The following is a 17,500-nucleotide window of genomic DNA, read 5'->3' as shown; positions in this document are numbered from 1 at the left end:
AAATGCGTGGAGTTGGTGAAAGGACTAGATAATAGGCCGAGAAATCCAGGGCAAGGGACGAGACGGAGAGGAGACCCGAGTGAACTTTTTCTTTCCCCGACTGATTTCTCTTTAGATAATCGGCCTTCATGACCCTAAAGGCCACGGGACTATCCAGGGCTCGTGTCTCGTCAGGCTTGGGAAGATGTCGTTTAATAGGCAGTAGAATGAGAGGATACTGGAATGAAATACGAGACCAGCATGTTCCAGGATTCCTTTACTGATAAAACGGTTTACTGATAATAGAGATTTATGTTTTCTTGAGGAACCTTTTTTTTTCTTGAATAAACTGCTGGGTTATATTTCTCTGCGCTCGTTAGTCTAATGGAATAGGAACTGCAGAGATAAAGAACATTTCTAAATAGTAGAGAACTTGATACAAATATGAAGTCATTTGCTTCCTATTGAAGTAGGGCATTCAGGCCATGTAAGTATTAGGTCTTAAACCTTTTGCTTTTATAAGTGATAAATCATACTAGTACAATGGCCTATATATCCTCATTACTCTGGTAAAGGCCAACAAACCTGCACTTTGACAAAATTAAAACTTACAGAAATTCCCTGTGATTTATTACCATCAGTTGCCCTAAATAGGTCAGCATTGATTGATGTCATGACCTCCATGCTATGTACCCCAGCAGTGCCCAACAAACCACTACTAGATATATTCTGACTAGATATTCCTTATATGATGATATAGCTGTGAGCTTTATCTTGCCAGTATATACACGGTGGAGGTTTGTCGGCCTATAATGGAACACAACCTCGAAGTGTAGGTTACCGTTCTAATAGGCTATCTGGGTAAAGGGGTAAAAGCGGACTGTGCAAAGACAGAAAAAAAACTAAGTTAATGGCCATTTAAGAATGCATATAGTAACACAAAGCCTTAGAAAATATACCGCAGAAAGGTATAGCCACAACTGCTTATTAAAGTCCAGAAGTCTGTTTTCACATAGCTAAGTGTGATATCTTCATTTTGCTCTATGGCAAAGACTAACAAACATACATCATGTACATTCTCGTAAAAGGAAGTTCATCAGCTCTGAAGTAATCTTGTCAAGGAACCAATATAATATCGATTTTGTCTTATATATGTAGAGAAGGTTTCTTGGGCCGTTGTAGGGGCATCATTATCCTGCACATTAATCAATATATCAGTGGATGTTGTTATGGTTTGCTTATTAAACAGTTTTCTTTATTTTTCTAAATATTTATGCAATCCTATTCTGAATATATACAGTATTGTCAAGTAAGGAAACAGTGGAAATTCGGTACTCCATGAACAGTCCTATGCATAGTGAAAGTTTGTTGACCTCTGCTGAAACACCAAAGGACAAGAATTTCACTGTGATTTCGTTTTATTAGATGGCTCCAGAAGCACCTCGTCACCAGGGAGTCGATTATTAGACCTACTTAACCTCACCAATTATCCTGTTACTGGCATTTTTTGAAAAAGGAAAGTTTTTATTTGTATAACTGTTCATTATTGTTGACAAAATTATAATAAAGACAGTAATAACGGTAAGGTTCGAGTAATCAAAAGAAAAACATTTTACCTGAAAATTCTGTGAATGAGGCAGACAGGTGTAGTCAGGGAAGCCTAGGCCTAGTAGTCAGCTCCTTGGTGATCAGCATTTATGAAGCGATCTATGTGTAAACAAAATTATTAAAACAAAACTGTAGTGAACAGTGTCTCTACTTATTGCCATTGGATTAAATTGTGCCTCCATTAGTTTGGACATAAATTCACATTTTTTGTCAATTTTGATAGAATATGGCCATATAACTGCAGGAGAAATATTTCATTTTGAAAGTGTCTGCAGGTTAATTGATAAAATTTGTTTATGTAGTATTAGCTTTTTTTGTGTGTTTTTAGCATTGTGGTTGCGGATTTTTACATTTTTAACTTTATTCTTTTGCTAATATTCCGAGATGTTGATTGTTTGTTTATTTTATTTATTATTTATTTCTATTGTTGATGTTGTTATTTACTTGTTTATTAATATATTGCCTAGAAAAGACAATTTTAACTTTTGGAAAAGATGATTATAATTATTGTGGATGTAATGTAGCAAATGATGAATTGCATTTTTGTAAGGATGAAGTGTGAGAAGAAAGATTAAGGATTTTGACACAAAATCATAAAGTGAGTTTCACATTAGTATTACCACACAAGATGTACAATTTAATTACAGTAAAGTATCACAGTCATAATCGTAGATATTTATACACGGGAGTAGACGGTAGAACTACGATATTGGCAGGGAAGCATAGGGATTTTTTCCATTGAATAATACTGTTGTGTGTTTGCCGGAAAGTTGTGGACTCCAAAAAAACAGTCATATATCTTTCTTGAATTTGCCTGCATAGAGTTACTTTCTGTTCAGTATATGAGCACATGAACTAATGCTGTTGCCTTTGCAGACTTTGCACCTTCCCTCATGTAGATTTGGATAGGGCCAAGACCTTTAACATTTCCGTATTTGATGGTAACTTACTAGGTAGGTTGAAAACTTTTATCATGTCAAAACAAGACTAATGGAGGATTGTCTGCCATTGCTGGAGGAGCGCAGAGTGTACAGGCCAATACTTCATTGAACTTAGGCATGTGAGCACAGCTATTAATATAGGATTTATGCGATTACTTTACTCCTTGCTGCCCATTTATAATAGGTAGTTAATAACATTGTTTTATTTGTTGTATAAGACATTAAGTTAGATTTTGTCTGACTCTGTGCAGTACTATTCAGAACTTTCATCTTTTTTATTTATTTATTTATTTATTTTATTAATATTTCTTTTTCTTCTTCTTCTTCTTCTTCTTCTTCTTCTTTATTTTGTTAAATGAATATATAGATTTAATTGATTTATGGTAGTTTTTATCTTGCAATGATATGAATTCTAAGGGATTTAAAATATTTTATAGATTATCTTATCTCCAGCAAGTATGTATCTTTTGACTTGAACATTTTGAATATACATTCCTGGTGAATTAAAGTTTAGAGCTTTACAAAGAGAAGAAATAGACAGTGTCAGTGCCCTTTAAAATACCATTGGCCAACTGAAGTTACACAGGTGTTTCTGTGAAAAGAAGAATACTGATAAAAATCAGAGGTATTACTTTTTAGACTCAAAAAATAATCTCATATGTATTAACAGCAATAGCATCCAATGATTCTAACCTGTGAGTCTGCCACAGGCTATCATGGTTCTTCAGTTAAAGATTTTTAAAAAAGACCGTGCTTTCTCCTCAGATATCCCATTTACTATTAACTTACCATAAAAGGCCAAAAAACAGTTCATGTTTTCCCATTGGAACCCACTTTCAAAAAGGAAGTACTGTACATGAAATTACTTAATGTAGAATATAGAGGTACTAAATGCAGTAGGGCCATCATGGGTAAGTGTAATTAGTTTTGTAGCGGATATACTGAATTTGAGTGTTTCTCAAATTGCAACTGTGGCAGTGTATGCAGAGTACATTTTGTGGCAACCAAAAAAATGTTTTTTGTTTCTTTGCTCTGTCTCTTGTATCAACATTGTAAAGGTATTTTTAGTTGTAGGTGAAAGTTTTCTTTATTAGAATATAAGTGATATAGACCTAGATATAGACATATATCACATATACATGTCCTTTTGAAATGATGTTCCATTGCATGATAGCATTTATCATGAAGTAATTAGAACTGATTCTCTTGGAGCTTTGATGCTTTGCTTTTTGATAAGAGATAAACCTTGTATATATAAGCTATTTGAAATTACTATTTTCTTTTGTCATTTTCTCCTTTTTTATATTCATAGTTCTTTCCCATTGTGTTCATCTGCTTGCTATTTTTGTTCCTTGCAGTATCACATTTTTATAAATAGAGGTCATGGTTAAAAATAAAACCAGAATAAGATTAATGTGACTGTATTCTAATCAATTTGTTTTTCTTGTGATAACCCAGAATTGATGTTTCATTTTTTTTATACAGTGAAGAAGTCCTAATCCAGGAAGGTGTATGTTGTCATTATCATATACATATAATGTATTTAATTTTTTTTTGTTAACATTTGGTTTTGACTTTGATAAAATAGAATTCAGGTAGTTTGTCATTGTGAATGTTCATAAAATTTTGATCAAGTCTTGACCAAGGGAAATTAATTTGATATAGTAGAATGCATAAGAAAAGTGTATATTTTCTGCATGTCCACATTCTTAGCAGTTGTCATGGTACCTAGGATAGGAAAGCTGAAATTAGCATGCATGAAAATGTCTCATCAGTCATTTGATATGTACAATGAAAGACAACATATGTTAACTGTGATATAGCAGTTTCCACTTATCAAAATTGAAAGCTGCTGTTGTATTACAGTATTGTACACATCTTTACATAGTAGATTAGGGATTATTTTGCAGAATCCTGTATATGCTTTGATTACAGTTTTTGGGTGCTTCACAAAATATTCTATTTGTGAAGTTTACATATATACACCATATAGATAGATAGATATGAATAGGCAGCCAGAGAAATATATATGTATATATTTATGATAATGTATGTCTAAATACTAGTATATCAATGAAAAATTAAGGTGTGGTTCATTGTATACAAAGGTAAACAATATTTCGACACCCCTTCATAGAAGAAATGTTCACTTCACTGCGAAAACAAAGACAAAGGAAATGACACAAAAACCATCTTAATTTTCATAAGACAAAAGCTGTATTAACTTTGAAGTATTTAGTTCTTTTTCTTCTGTTATGAAAATGTGTTATCTTAATTCTTTTGTTGTTTTCACAGCTGTTGTACTACATCCATAAGCTGAAATATCTGCAAGTGACAGTCAGCCACCTTGAAGAAACAGGGGTGGGAAGATCTGTCAATGCTCTTCGACATCATTCGGGTCTCGTAGGGGACAAGGCGAGAGCACTTGTCAACAAATGGAAGATGATGGTGACTGCAGAAGAGGAGGAGGAGGAGGAAGAGGAGGAGGAGGAGGATGATAGACAGAGGGGAGATCACACAGAAGAAGATAGGGTAAGAGAAAGAGAGAGGGACACAGAGATTAGGTGTATGGTTGTGTGTATGTGTGTCTGTGTCTGTGCTTGTGCCTGTGTCTGTGTCTCTGTGTCTGTTTATCTGTCTGTCTGTCCATGCATATGTATGTTTGGGGAGGGGGGGGGGTTCACTTAAATATACCCATGTTATCAGTGGCTTTTGATTCTTCATGAAACTCTAGTAATATCCATTTATTTCAGGATCTTGTAGAATCTAGTTTATTTTTTTAATTGAGAAAGATTGTAAAGGAGTAAAGGATGAAGGTGAGGAGAGTAATGGCATACAAATTACTAATTGAGATCAACTAAAATATCTGTTACTTGAGTTTCCTAAGATTATCTGGTACAGATAGAACTGTAGCTAGTAGTTTATTCTCATTGCTAGTGAATAGAAACATTAATTCATTAAATATATGGTGTTGATTTTATAACCCTATTTGGTAAAAATACATGCCAAGTCCACCACAAATTTAGTTAATTGATTTCTTTTATACATACATGGCTGCACAAATACTTTGTCACCAAAAAATCAATTATTAGTTGCATTTATCTCATTTGATCTATGAATTTCAGAAAGTTTTTTATTGTTATTAGTATTTTGGTAACTTTAAGGTAATCATAGTGTCAGTGGTATTAGCATCATTATTAATAGCTCTAGAAAAAAAAACAAATTCAAGGAAAGGGGAAATCAGGCATGGTTACTAGAGCTTACTAATTAAATCCTTGGTGGCCAAGTTCTTATGGAGCCATCTATATGCAGTAAAAGTCAGCGTAGGATATATTGTAAACGGTTGATATCTTTTATCTCTTAAGTAAGATATTTTAAAGATTCTGAGCATTACTGATAAAGTGGAGTTGTGTTTTAAAAATGTTAGATATTAGAAATGTTGTTTGTGTGTATGTATAGTATATAGAATTATCAAGTTTTATGCATTTCTTTACCAGTGTTGTAACCTTTGCAGGGAGGAGGAAGATTAAATGTACAGCGGTCTGAAAGAGAGGAGGAAGATGATGAAGGAGCTGTAGCAGAGCCAGATGATGAAATCAGGGAAGAGGAGGATGAAGAAGACAGACTCCAAATTGAAGAGTGTGGGGACATTGCAGACGACTATGAGGATGAGGTGGACTCAGGAACCTATGGCTATGGCCAGCAGAGCTCTCCTGCAGGTGGGGAAAACAGCAATGGGTACAACCCCTACACATCACAGAAAGACTACCAGTTACTCAGTGGTAGCTCAGGAGTCTCAACTGAATATCATCCCTCCAGTATGGATGCCAAGGCCTCCAGTTACAGCTCCCCAGAAGGCTCATCAGGACCCAGCTGGAAAGAGGCATCTCCAAGCATATCTGCAGATAGGAGGAATGGTAGCAGTTCCAGCAAGTCCTCGTCAAAAAAGAATAGTAAAGAGGACAAAGATCGGCATAGGGAGAAAGAGAGACACAAGGAAAGGGAGAAGGAGAGAAGTAGGGATACCTCAGGAGGCCATGAAAAAGACAGAAAAAAGGATCACAAGGAAAAACACAAAGACAAACACAGAGATAAGGATAGAGACAAATCTCACAAAGATAAACACAGGGACAAAGATAGAAGTAGTGATAGGCCTAAAGAAGAGTCAAGAAGAGAGGAGAGTGCAGATGGACAAAGAGAAGAAAAAGACAGAGGAAAGAAGAAAGATGTGCTCAATGGCTTTAGTACCCCGGAAATAGAAAAAAGATCAGCTGGAAAGCATGAAAGCAGAGACGGTGCAAAAAGAAATGTGGACGAAAAACGAAAAGAGAAAAGTGAAAAGAGTAGTCATGGGAAATTAGAGAGTACAAGTAAAGAAAGTTCAAGAGAAAAAGAGGGACGGGATAGACATGATACAAGTAAAGAGGGTACTCGAGAAAAGGAGAGCTCTAGTAAAGAGAGCAATAGGGACAGAGATAGAAGAAAAGAGGAGAAACACAGGGACAAACATAGAGACAGCAGCAAAAGAGATAGGGACAAAAGTGATAGGGAACCAAAAATTGACCATAGAGAAATAGACGAAGGTTCAGAAAGTGACAGAAAAGATCTGAGTAAGAAGAAGAAAAGCAAAAAGCATGATATGAGTGAAGGACTAGACTTCGGTGCAGCTTTGATGGGTCAGTACATTTTCCTCCAAGTTTGAGTTTTAAGTCATAAGTTTTAAGTTATCATAATCATCCTCCACTATCATTATTATAATCATCATCAGTTCTACTTTTCTTTTGCCTTTATAGGGGATATTTCTTCTCTATAGAAAAATTAAGTGTAATCCTAATATTAACCCCACCATGGCAACTAATGGGATATTGCATTTTGATGTAATTTGAAGTGTTAGGGCAGGAAATAAGTTACCAAAATAAGTGTTTGTGGGTACTTCTGCACTGCTTCACATCCCGTAGAGCTTGCTAGTCAGCCCCTTCAGTGTTGAGAAGTAAGCAAATCTGTTTGTTGACTGAACTGAGCAAAAAATCAAACTAAATCATAGTTTTATTTTTTATTTTAATCTCATCTCCAGATGCTATTTTCATTTCTTTACCACAATTTCTTTTTCATTGAAGTGAAGATGGGAATCATCAGAGAATACACCCATTTTTAAGGGTTGCTTTGTCCCCTCTAGCTTGCCAAGGAGTGGTTTAGTATTGATATTGATAGTGATCATGAAGATTTATAGGGTTTTGTTTTATTTTGCAAATGTTGAGTTCAGCTTAATGTTTCTATAAAATGTAACTTCAGCATATGAGTGCATTCACTCATATGCTGAAATAATCAGGTGCTTGAAGTTTGTTGAATTATAAATCTTAATGCCAATCTGAAAGCTATTTCTAGATTAACTCAGTGCTACAGGGGATAGTATATATGCACATGCCTTTCTTACTGTGAATTTAATTGTTTTTACACCTAAATCACTTCACGAGCCCTAAGTCACCAATGAGTTTTCCTTTGTTTTCGAAAATATTCTCTGGTATTTAATGGTTGTTAGATTTTTTCTTTCTTTCTTTTTTCACCAATGCTATCAGTATTGATGCTGTTATCATTATTAAGACTTCAGGATTATTAATATGTTTTTGGCATTACTAATAGCAACATAAAATATATGAAGATATTTCTGAAAATCAAGGGAAAGGTAAACAGATGAGGTAGGTAGCCAATCACTATTAATAATTGGCTCATTAGTGACTTAAGTACTTAGGCAGTCATCTATGTGTAACAATTAAACTAAACTAAACTCAGTGGGTGTGGCATGTACTTACATCATGCCATCTCCAGCAGCATTGGGTTAAAGTACAGTAAGGTTATTTCAGTTAGATTGAAAATTATTAGTTATTATGTATTAGCACACTCCATGTTCAGTAACCTTTTTCACAGTAATAATTTTCAGGCTCTACCAGTCTTATTACATCATAGTCTACTTTTTAATTTTTTTACAGTTTCCTTTGTCATGTTAAATTAGATTGATAAAGATGTCAGCAGTGTTTTTTTTTTTTCTTCTTGATTAAGACTACTAAGCATACCAATGATTTCAGATATTCAAGAGTTTTAAAATTAGCTGTAGTTTATGAATCATCCATCACTTTATTTTTATGTAGTTATTTCAATTCAAGGTTGCTTAATATACAGTATATATATATTTTTTTTATCTCATATCTTCCCTTCTAATTTGTTAGTAGACTTTACAAAAAATAAATAAATAAATGAATAAATATAAAAAAACACAACAACAGCTTCCAACATTTGATGACACCTAATTGATAGTGTTTGGTCTATGTATTCTTTGTATCTTATCAATAACTTTTGCTTTACTCTTAAAAATTATAATTTACTCTTTCTCTGAAATTTCTTTTTGTTGTATCGATTACTATTTTGAAATGTTCAGCCTCTTCTTTATGTAGCTAGTTACATTCAGAAGTATTTGCCTTCTCTATCCTTCACTGGGTATTTGTGTGTTGAGTTTACCACACGTAATTTAGACTGGTGTTGATTTACAAATTGTATCAAATTTAAACTGCCCCCCCCCCCTCTTTTCTTATTATTTGTAACTGATCAATTTTGTTGTATTTATTTATCAGAAGCTGGGAAATTAGGCCCAAATGAAAAAAAAAAAAAAAAAAAAATCTCCAGTTGAATTTAAAGTTAAATCTTTGTATTTTGAGTTACCTCATCTTTTCTAGAATGATCTTAAAATCTGCCTAATTACTGCCAAGTTTACAATTAATTATTACTGGCATTAGGTGCCACTCATAGGCTTATCTTTTCAGGAATTATGGTTGCTTTTTCACAATTACTTGGCCAATAGTGGTTAGATAGGAATTATTATGACACTGCATGATGTCAAAAGAGACAGTTCATACACTTCAGCAATACAAAAACATATTGATGGCCTTATACATAAGTGCAGCTTTGAGTGACTTACAGGATAGGACACTGTGGGATATAATGCACTGAGACAGGTTGCTGATGCACTGCTTGCCTGCCTTCCTCCTGTCAGCAGCATTTTCTCCTGTAATTCTGTAAAGTAATGGTGATTTCTTCATATATTCTGGAAGTATATCATTACTTGTATGTTCCTGTTGTTGTAATATTTCTACAGATACAGGACAAAGGTTAGTCTGGAAAATACAGAAGGAAGAGAATGAGGAGGTAAAACCACAAAGGGTTCTTGTGTAATTTGTTTATTGACTCTATATGGTTCTTATGAGGTTAAAAAGTGACTACCAATGTTCTTCAGTAATGTTTTCAACTTCTTATTTCTTGAGCATTAGCAAATATTGTTTTATATTTCTTTCTTTCATATTTTAGCTCTTCTGTCATTCAATTCCTGAATGATGATCATTTTATGAAGTTTTTCTTACCAGAGCTTTTGTCCACTTCATTCAGATTATTTCAATCACTGGTGTAGGTAGCATTTTTTTTCATCAGGAGAAGAAAGCTGTATTATGTAACATATTATGAACATTTGTTTGTATTGACCTATTTTATAATTAATGCAATTAATTTATTCTTCAGCCCAATATGAATAAAAGTAATTGAAGCTTCCATTGGGAGTCATGGCCAGTTTATTAATATGTATGAAAGAAAATCATATTTTTTCTCAGTTAATATCCTTTGCTTACAGATATACATATAGTACATACATACCTAGTGTTCAAAATGTTGTTTACTCAATATGTGATTCCCAGTAGCTGATGATTGTATTTTGTTCTTAAATAAGTATTTTCTTCATAGGATTATCTTTGCATTTCTTCCTGTTGCTATAGCTGACCTAAAAGAAGGCATTGCACAAACATTTCTAAATAACTTTTTGTGGGTTATTTTGCAGTTGCTTTTGTACAAGTGAACACTTATTTACAGTACAACTTTTTTTCTTTTTTCTTTTGTTTCTTTCTTATTTATTAATTCTGTCAAGTAAGACAAGGACAGGTCAGATTTTGTGGAGGATTATATAAACTATATATGTTTAATTTTGATTATGTTGTATGACACACATTTAGTGATTGTATGACTGCACTTCAGTATTTGTTCGTGTAGAGACATCTTGCATCTGTCAGTATACCTTCAGTTTTAACAAGTTCATGATATTTTGTTAATTGGTCCAGATTCACCTCATCTTTCATAAAATATGCAGCATTCTAGCATTAGTCTAATATCTTTGGTAGTAATTTTGCCTTGGGATGTGCAGTTATATATATGCTAATGGTTATAAGATTTTTTTTTCTATAACAGGCTTAGAATCACCAGTGAAAAAGAAAAAGAAGAAAAAGAAAAAAGACTCACAGAAAGACAGGGAAAGTTCAGATGAGGGACAGCCATCCTCAAGCAAGTCATCTAATAAGAGAATGCTATCTGATGGGGGAGGTTTACCAGATGCTAAGAAGGTGTGAACTAGATCTAAGAAAGCATTGCTTGAGAACTAGAGTGAAGGATAACTCACATGATTTTGTGAACTGAAATAGATAGATCCTGACCTAAATGACCTAAAGAGAATCATCGTAACATAATATATGCTATTGATAGTGCTTGGTGATAATGATGTTTCCATGTCCTCACAGCAAATGACTCTCTTCCTTTAACTTACAGCAAAGATTATTGGCAAAGCCACCAACCTTACCCTCCCTGCCGTCCTCAATAAGTCTGCCGCCAGAGGAGCCCTTGCTTCCAGAGATAACACCCAATTACAAGCCACTGCCAAGACTTCAGTTAAAAGATGATCCAATGGAACACATGTCCTCCAAGATGACTGAAGAGGAGGCCCTAAATATCATGTTTCAGTCAAAGAATAACAGGTATTTTGCTATATTCTGTAACGATTTTGAGGAAACAGACAAATTTTCTGTAGTAGTCATGTAAAAGTTCAAAGTGGACATGAAGTGCCTATGTAATGCAGTATTTCATAAACTAATATGGCCAGTAGCTTCTTGATACATGCACTGGTATTAGAATACATATCACATAAATAATAGAAAATTAGAATAGGAATGGTTTGTGTGTTGTTGTTTTTAGGGAAGATGCCTGACACTAGCATTATACAGCTTTGGTTATTAATTATTTATTCCTTGACTGACTGCTGTAAAAGATATACAGTTGTTTTTTTCTTCCATATGTATATAATGATGAAGAAGGAACTCAATCATATTCACTTATGATAATACTCTTATAGAATGGATTGCATAAAACTGGTGCATAACAGTTCTGTTATATTATGTCTAATCCCCAAATTGAAGAGCTATTATTATTTTCCTAGGCTAAATAAGACCCAAGTGCCAAATTTCTCGTCCTGTGGCACTGTTTTGTCATAAGAATACAGTATAAGTTCTGAACTCTGATGCAGTTGGTCAGTGTTGACAAATCAAAACAAGAGAGCATCACATACTACAAATTTTGTTCAAGCTCATTTCCCAGGTCTCAAATATTTAATCCTTTCAGCATTCAGCTACTTGCCAATTTTGTCTGTATTCTGCCATAGCAGTAATTCACTTTTGTTGTAACAATATTCTTTCTGTAAGTTTGGGAAAGGGAAGAATGAACAAGTTTCTGATGCATTTTCGGAATATATGCAAATAAATGTAGGAGTAATCCTCGCACACATGTAACATTAATCCTGTGCACTCATTCATTTCTGTAGGGATAACATTTCTTAAATATGAATGCCTCCTTCAAGAAAGTTGTCATTTGGAAGCCAAAAAGTGAAAGTGCCCTAATTAACCAAGTGTCGCCAGGAAAATGCTATGCCCATTTTAGAATTTTTTGTGAAATGTCTGCACATACATGACTGCAAGTTATTTTTTTTATGCTATGAGTATCAATGGTGTTATTTATATTATAGACATTATAATTACAATAATGTTATTGATGTATTATAACAGCAGTATAAGAAAACAAAATATTTTCAAAAATCAAGGAAAAAGGTTAATAAGTGAGACAGGTAGTACTTGTAATTGATTCATAATTGACTTAGTACAAGTGGAGCCATCTATGTGTAAAAACAATTAATAAAATAACCTTTCAGTGGGCATGTCACGTACTTATATGCCATACCTATTGGTTTAGGGCTAAGTAAAGAATCACATTTTCTATTTGAGTGAGCTGTAACACATCTTCACATGTGACAATATAGTTAATCTGTAAAATGTGTAAGGTATAGTAGTGAAACACATTGGCTTTAAGTGTAAAAGAGACAGACTCATTGTCAGGGTTCGACTTATAAAAAGATATAAGAATCAGAACGGTCAAGGTCAACGGAAAAACACCAGAGGAAACATACAGAAAGGTTTACTATTAACGGCACTAAGATACACTATACATACACATACATAGCAAAATATGTACAATCAGGAGCGTGGGAGTGAGAGAGAATCCAGCGGAGCAGGCGAGGTCACATGGCGGAAGGGAGCACACAAGTCAGAAGTCACGGGACAACTACTGAATTTTTGACTGGTGCTCCTTTTATTTGACCCGACGATGTTTACGACGACATCCCCGTCCCCCCACACGGGGAGACGGCCCACTTTGACCGAGTATACATCGTGGAAGGTCCAGTGTATGTTCGGGAAGAGATCTCCCCATGCGGTGAGGCGACCAATCACAGGCAAGCTACTGCCGCCCCGCGAGCTCCAGTGAACCTCATGAGAAGGACAGCAGCTCCTCCGGGGTCTCCTCGGCAGGCAGCTCCTCCGGGGTCTCCTCGGCAGGCAGCTCCTCCGGGGTCTCCTCGGCGGGCAGCTCCTCCGGGGTCTCCTCGGCGGGCAGCTCCAACGGGGTCTCCTCGGCGGGCAGCTCCTCCGGCATGTCCTCGGCAGGCAGCAACTCCGGCAAGTCCTCGGGCGGGCATCCCACGCCAACTGGTCGTTCGGGCACATGTCCAGCACCCACCAGTTGCTTTTCCTGTGCGTCCCCAGCAGGCAGTTTCTCCTGCGCGTCCTGCGCAAGCAGTTCTTCCTGCGCAGGCGGCTCCTCCGGCGCGTCCTGGGCAGGCGACGACTCATGCGGCGCATCCTGGGCAGGCGACGACTCATCCGAAGTGATTTGTCTTTCACAGCTTATGTGAAGAAAATCATAATAGATAAGAGAAGCTTGCCCATACTCATAAGGGCTGTCTCCTTCCAGCTGTTCTCAAGTTATTTTAGTTTATAGTTCCACATTGAAGCAAAATATTGTACCAACTCTTCTTACAGCATTATGAAAATCCCAAGACACCTGACAAGTACTGTACAGGGATTTACATTTGTCAACACATGGACAAACTGTGAACATTTTTGTCCTGGGCAGGCGACGACTCATCCGGCGCGTCCTGGGCAGGCGACGACTCATCCGGCGCGTCCTGGGCAGGCGACGGGTCCTCCGGCGCGACTTCGGCAGGTAGCTCTTCTGACAGCCCGATGCTCACCATATCCTTGGGCGGGCATCCCACGCCAACTGGTCGTTCGGGTGCACATCCCGCACCCACCAGTTTTCCAAGCGGACTTTTGCTGACAGGATTCCCGCTGCAACGGGTCCTTGGGCAGACGGAACGCGTCCAGGTGCGACTCCGTGGTCAGTCGCTCCTCTGGCCAGCATTCTACTCCCTGGACTTGAGTTTCCCGGATGACGTGCTCCCTCGCGTAAGGAGGGCCAGAGCAAGGCCAAAAGCTTGCTCTGCCTTCCGACACCTGTCCTCTTCGCGGTTCCTGCGACGCTGCTCTTCCGACAGCTGCCTCTGTATCTCCCGTTTCCGGTAGTACAGGGCCAGCTGCTCGTGTCTGATCCTCTCCTGCTCCTGTATGTAGTGATAAAAGGCCATGCCTTCAAGGCCAAACAGTTCACCTTCCTTCACGTAGTCCCTCATGGTGCCGTTTTCCAGACCGTCTGATCCTGGCAAGGTCGCCAATGTCAGGGTTCGACTTATAAAAAGATATAAGAATCAGAACGGTCAAGGTCAACGGAAAAACACCAGAGGAAACAAACAGAAAGGTTTACTATTAACGGCACTAAGATACACTATACATACACATACATAGCAAAATATGTACAATCAGGAGCGTGGGAGTGAGAGAGGATCCAGCGGAGCAGGCGAGGTCACATGGCGGAAGGGAGCACACTGAATTTTTGACTGGTGCTCCTTTTATTTGACCCGACGATGTTTACAACGACATCCTCATCCCCCCACACGGGGAGACAGCCAATCACGGATGACCTGGGACCGCCCACTTTGACCGAGTATACATCGCGGAAGGTCCAGTGTATTTTCGGGAAGAGATCTCCCCATGCGGTGAGGCGACAAATCACAGGCAAGCTACTGCCGCCCCGCGAGCTCCAGTGAACCTCATGAGAAGGACAGCAGTGCCCAAGATGAACTTGACACTCATACATAAAAAGAAAGCAACTTACTGATATAGAGTAAAATATAGAGTATAAAAAACACAAGGTTGGGAATTCAACACAATTTACTTTGTTTCTCTTCCATTATTTGCTTACATATTTGTATTGTTAGTATCTAAAATGCAGAAAAAAACACATTAAGTATGGAAATTGTGGTTGATAGTATAAAGTGATTTGTCTTTCACAGCTTATGTGAAGAAAATCATAATAAATAAGAGAAGCTTGCCCATACTCATAAGGGCTGTCTCCTTCCAGCTGTTCTCAAGTTATTTTAGTTTATAGTTCCACATTGAAGCAAAATATTGTACCAACTCTTCTTACACAGCATTATGAAAATCCCAAGACACCTGACAAGTACTGTACAGGGATTTACATTTGTCAACACATGGACAAACTGTGAACATTTTTGTTCATGAATAGGAATTTATATTCATTTATATTTGTGTGTGTGTGTGTTTATATATATATATATATATATATATATATATATATATATATATATATATATATATATATATATATTGTATATATATTGTGTATATATATATACATATATTAATATGAAAATTAGGTCAGACAGCTTCAAATTGTTCTAAGTCAAGGCAACAATTTTGCTGGTAATCGGTGACAGGTCATGGGTGTTAGGTGAATCTTCAGCTCATGGTTGATAATATAGTATGTTTTGTAGACTTGCTGAATATACATATTTCTTATAAATAAATATTTGAATGTATAAAATACATCTTTTGCACTGTGAAGATGTTCATTCTCATTCATATTTGTTTCAGAATTTGGCCATCTTGGTGATGAGCAGAAAATGATTGAGATTGATTGATTGTTTTTTTTTTCCTGTTGCTGAGAACAAGATAAACATGTTATGGAATTTTGTTATGTTACTCTAACATCCATATAGCAAATACTGTATGCTATTGGTATCAAGTTGATGTATGAATATTCGTTTTTTATCCTCATATAGCTATATTGCGGCAAGATGTCACGTGTAAATTGGCAACAGGTTTTCAATTGAATATAGTTTTTTGTCATCAAAACTGTTAAAAGTAAACACTTGATGTGGATTTATTAACCAAATGCTCTTCTTAGAATCACTTATGTTCATTAAAAGGATAATTTATATGTTTTCTTATGTATAATACATATTTGTGTTACTACATACTTTTTTTTTTTTTAAATATACCAATATAGATGGATTGTTTGTCTTTTTCAGACGTAGTAAAATGTACTCAGGGAAAGTAACTGGATTGGCCTATGTGCCAACACTGTATGAAGCCTGCATCAGAGTCTTACAAGAAAATATTGATGGTAAGTTTGTTACAATAAAAGAAATTCAGGATTGATGGAAAGCAGAGGGAAATTCTTATGATATTCTCCAATATTCTCTGTCAGTTTCAGCTACATATTTTCCTCTCTTGCAGCTCTTGAGTTTACTGGTGGAATTCCCTTTGAGATTCTGCAACCAGTTCTAGAGCGAGCATCTCCACAACAGCTTATAACTCTTGAAGATTATAATTCATACTTATTAGAGGATACAGATGTGTTATGGGAAACCCACTGTAAAAGAGATTTCAAGAACAAAGTAAGTATAGATCATAAATTATTTTTTTTCTTTCTTTCTTTCCTGTTTAAAAAAATCTTCTGGCACATAAGTAGTTACTTGATGTTCAGAGGAAAGACTTATGTTCATTTGATAACTGATCATTCTTAAACACAGTTCTTTAAAGTGAGTTAACCCATAACTGACGGGTAGCATTCATAGTGGCCTGGGCCTCGCTGCCGGGGGCTTATATCGTCGCCCGAGCATGCGCGACCACTCATGCCAAATACCAGCATCCCATGCCGTTTCTTCGTAATACTACGAAGATATGTTGTATTTTCAATTTTCATTATTTTTTACAGTCTCTACTTGCCAAACTTCCTGATAAATCGAGACTGAAGGGCATTTTTGTTGTTATATAGACTCCATAGTTGATCATTATTCGGTCTATAGTCCGAATAAAATAAGTAGTCTGTGGCATCATGGAGTTGAAATTGTCGGTTTGTTGCATTTTTTTTGTTTGTTGCATGGTAAAAATGAGAAAGTGTTAGAACCGACTTAATCACACTTTCACTGGCAAAAAAATAATCTTTTGCCGTGATTGTAACAAAAAAAAACTCATGGCATGTTCATGCATACTCTATGGCATGTGCGTACGTGCCCCCGGCAGATGGTCCCACCATGCCATGGCATGTACGTACATGCCACCCGTCGGCAATGGGTTAACCCAATGACCACAGTCTTTTTTGGCAGCTGCGTGGTAAACCATATCTGTATGAGCTAGGCACGCACTGTGTAGCTATTCTCTTTCTGCACTTATTTCAGTGACTCTCTCACCTGCTGCTAACTGAAATTTGACAAAAATGGCTGCTTTGACATCAACTTTTACATATACTCATATTTTTACATGATTTACTTTTTCAGATACTCACTGTTACCAATGTAATAATCAGTTGAAATGATAGCAAATACTCAACTTGAGCTGATCTTTGTGATTTTGATCATGAGT

At 36.3% G+C, this 17,500-nt stretch overlaps 1 protein-coding gene across 3 annotated transcripts in view; it reads left to right on the top strand.

The window, feature by feature from the left end:
- Positions 1-17,500, top strand: part of LOC119570027 (transcription elongation factor B polypeptide 3-like) — a 20,110-nt gene that overhangs the window by 157 nt on the left and 2,453 nt on the right. Inside the window, exons 1-7 of one of the 3 annotated variants that reach the window (XM_037917954.1) lie at positions 3,023-3,153; positions 4,824-5,060; positions 6,043-7,204; positions 10,809-10,960; positions 11,163-11,368; positions 16,165-16,259; positions 16,373-16,533. In XM_037917954.1, coding sequence (XP_037773882.1) covers positions 4,971-5,060; positions 6,043-7,204; positions 10,809-10,960; positions 11,163-11,368; positions 16,165-16,259; positions 16,373-16,533 — 1,866 coding nt within the window. In that variant the 5' untranslated portion in view covers positions 3,023-3,153; positions 4,824-4,970. Of the gene's footprint in view, positions 1-3,022; positions 3,154-4,823; positions 5,061-6,042; positions 7,205-10,808; positions 10,961-11,162; positions 11,369-16,164; positions 16,260-16,372; positions 16,538-17,500 lie in introns of those variants that run through there. The other 2 variants (XM_037917951.1, XM_037917957.1) reach the window with 2 other exon arrangements.

This window comes from Penaeus monodon, chromosome 4 (assembly GCF_015228065.2).
Source record: "Penaeus monodon isolate SGIC_2016 chromosome 4, NSTDA_Pmon_1, whole genome shotgun sequence".
Classification (NCBI taxonomy): Eukaryota; Metazoa; Arthropoda; class Malacostraca; order Decapoda; family Penaeidae; genus Penaeus; species Penaeus monodon.
This window is presented reverse-complemented; position numbering and strand designations above follow the sequence as displayed.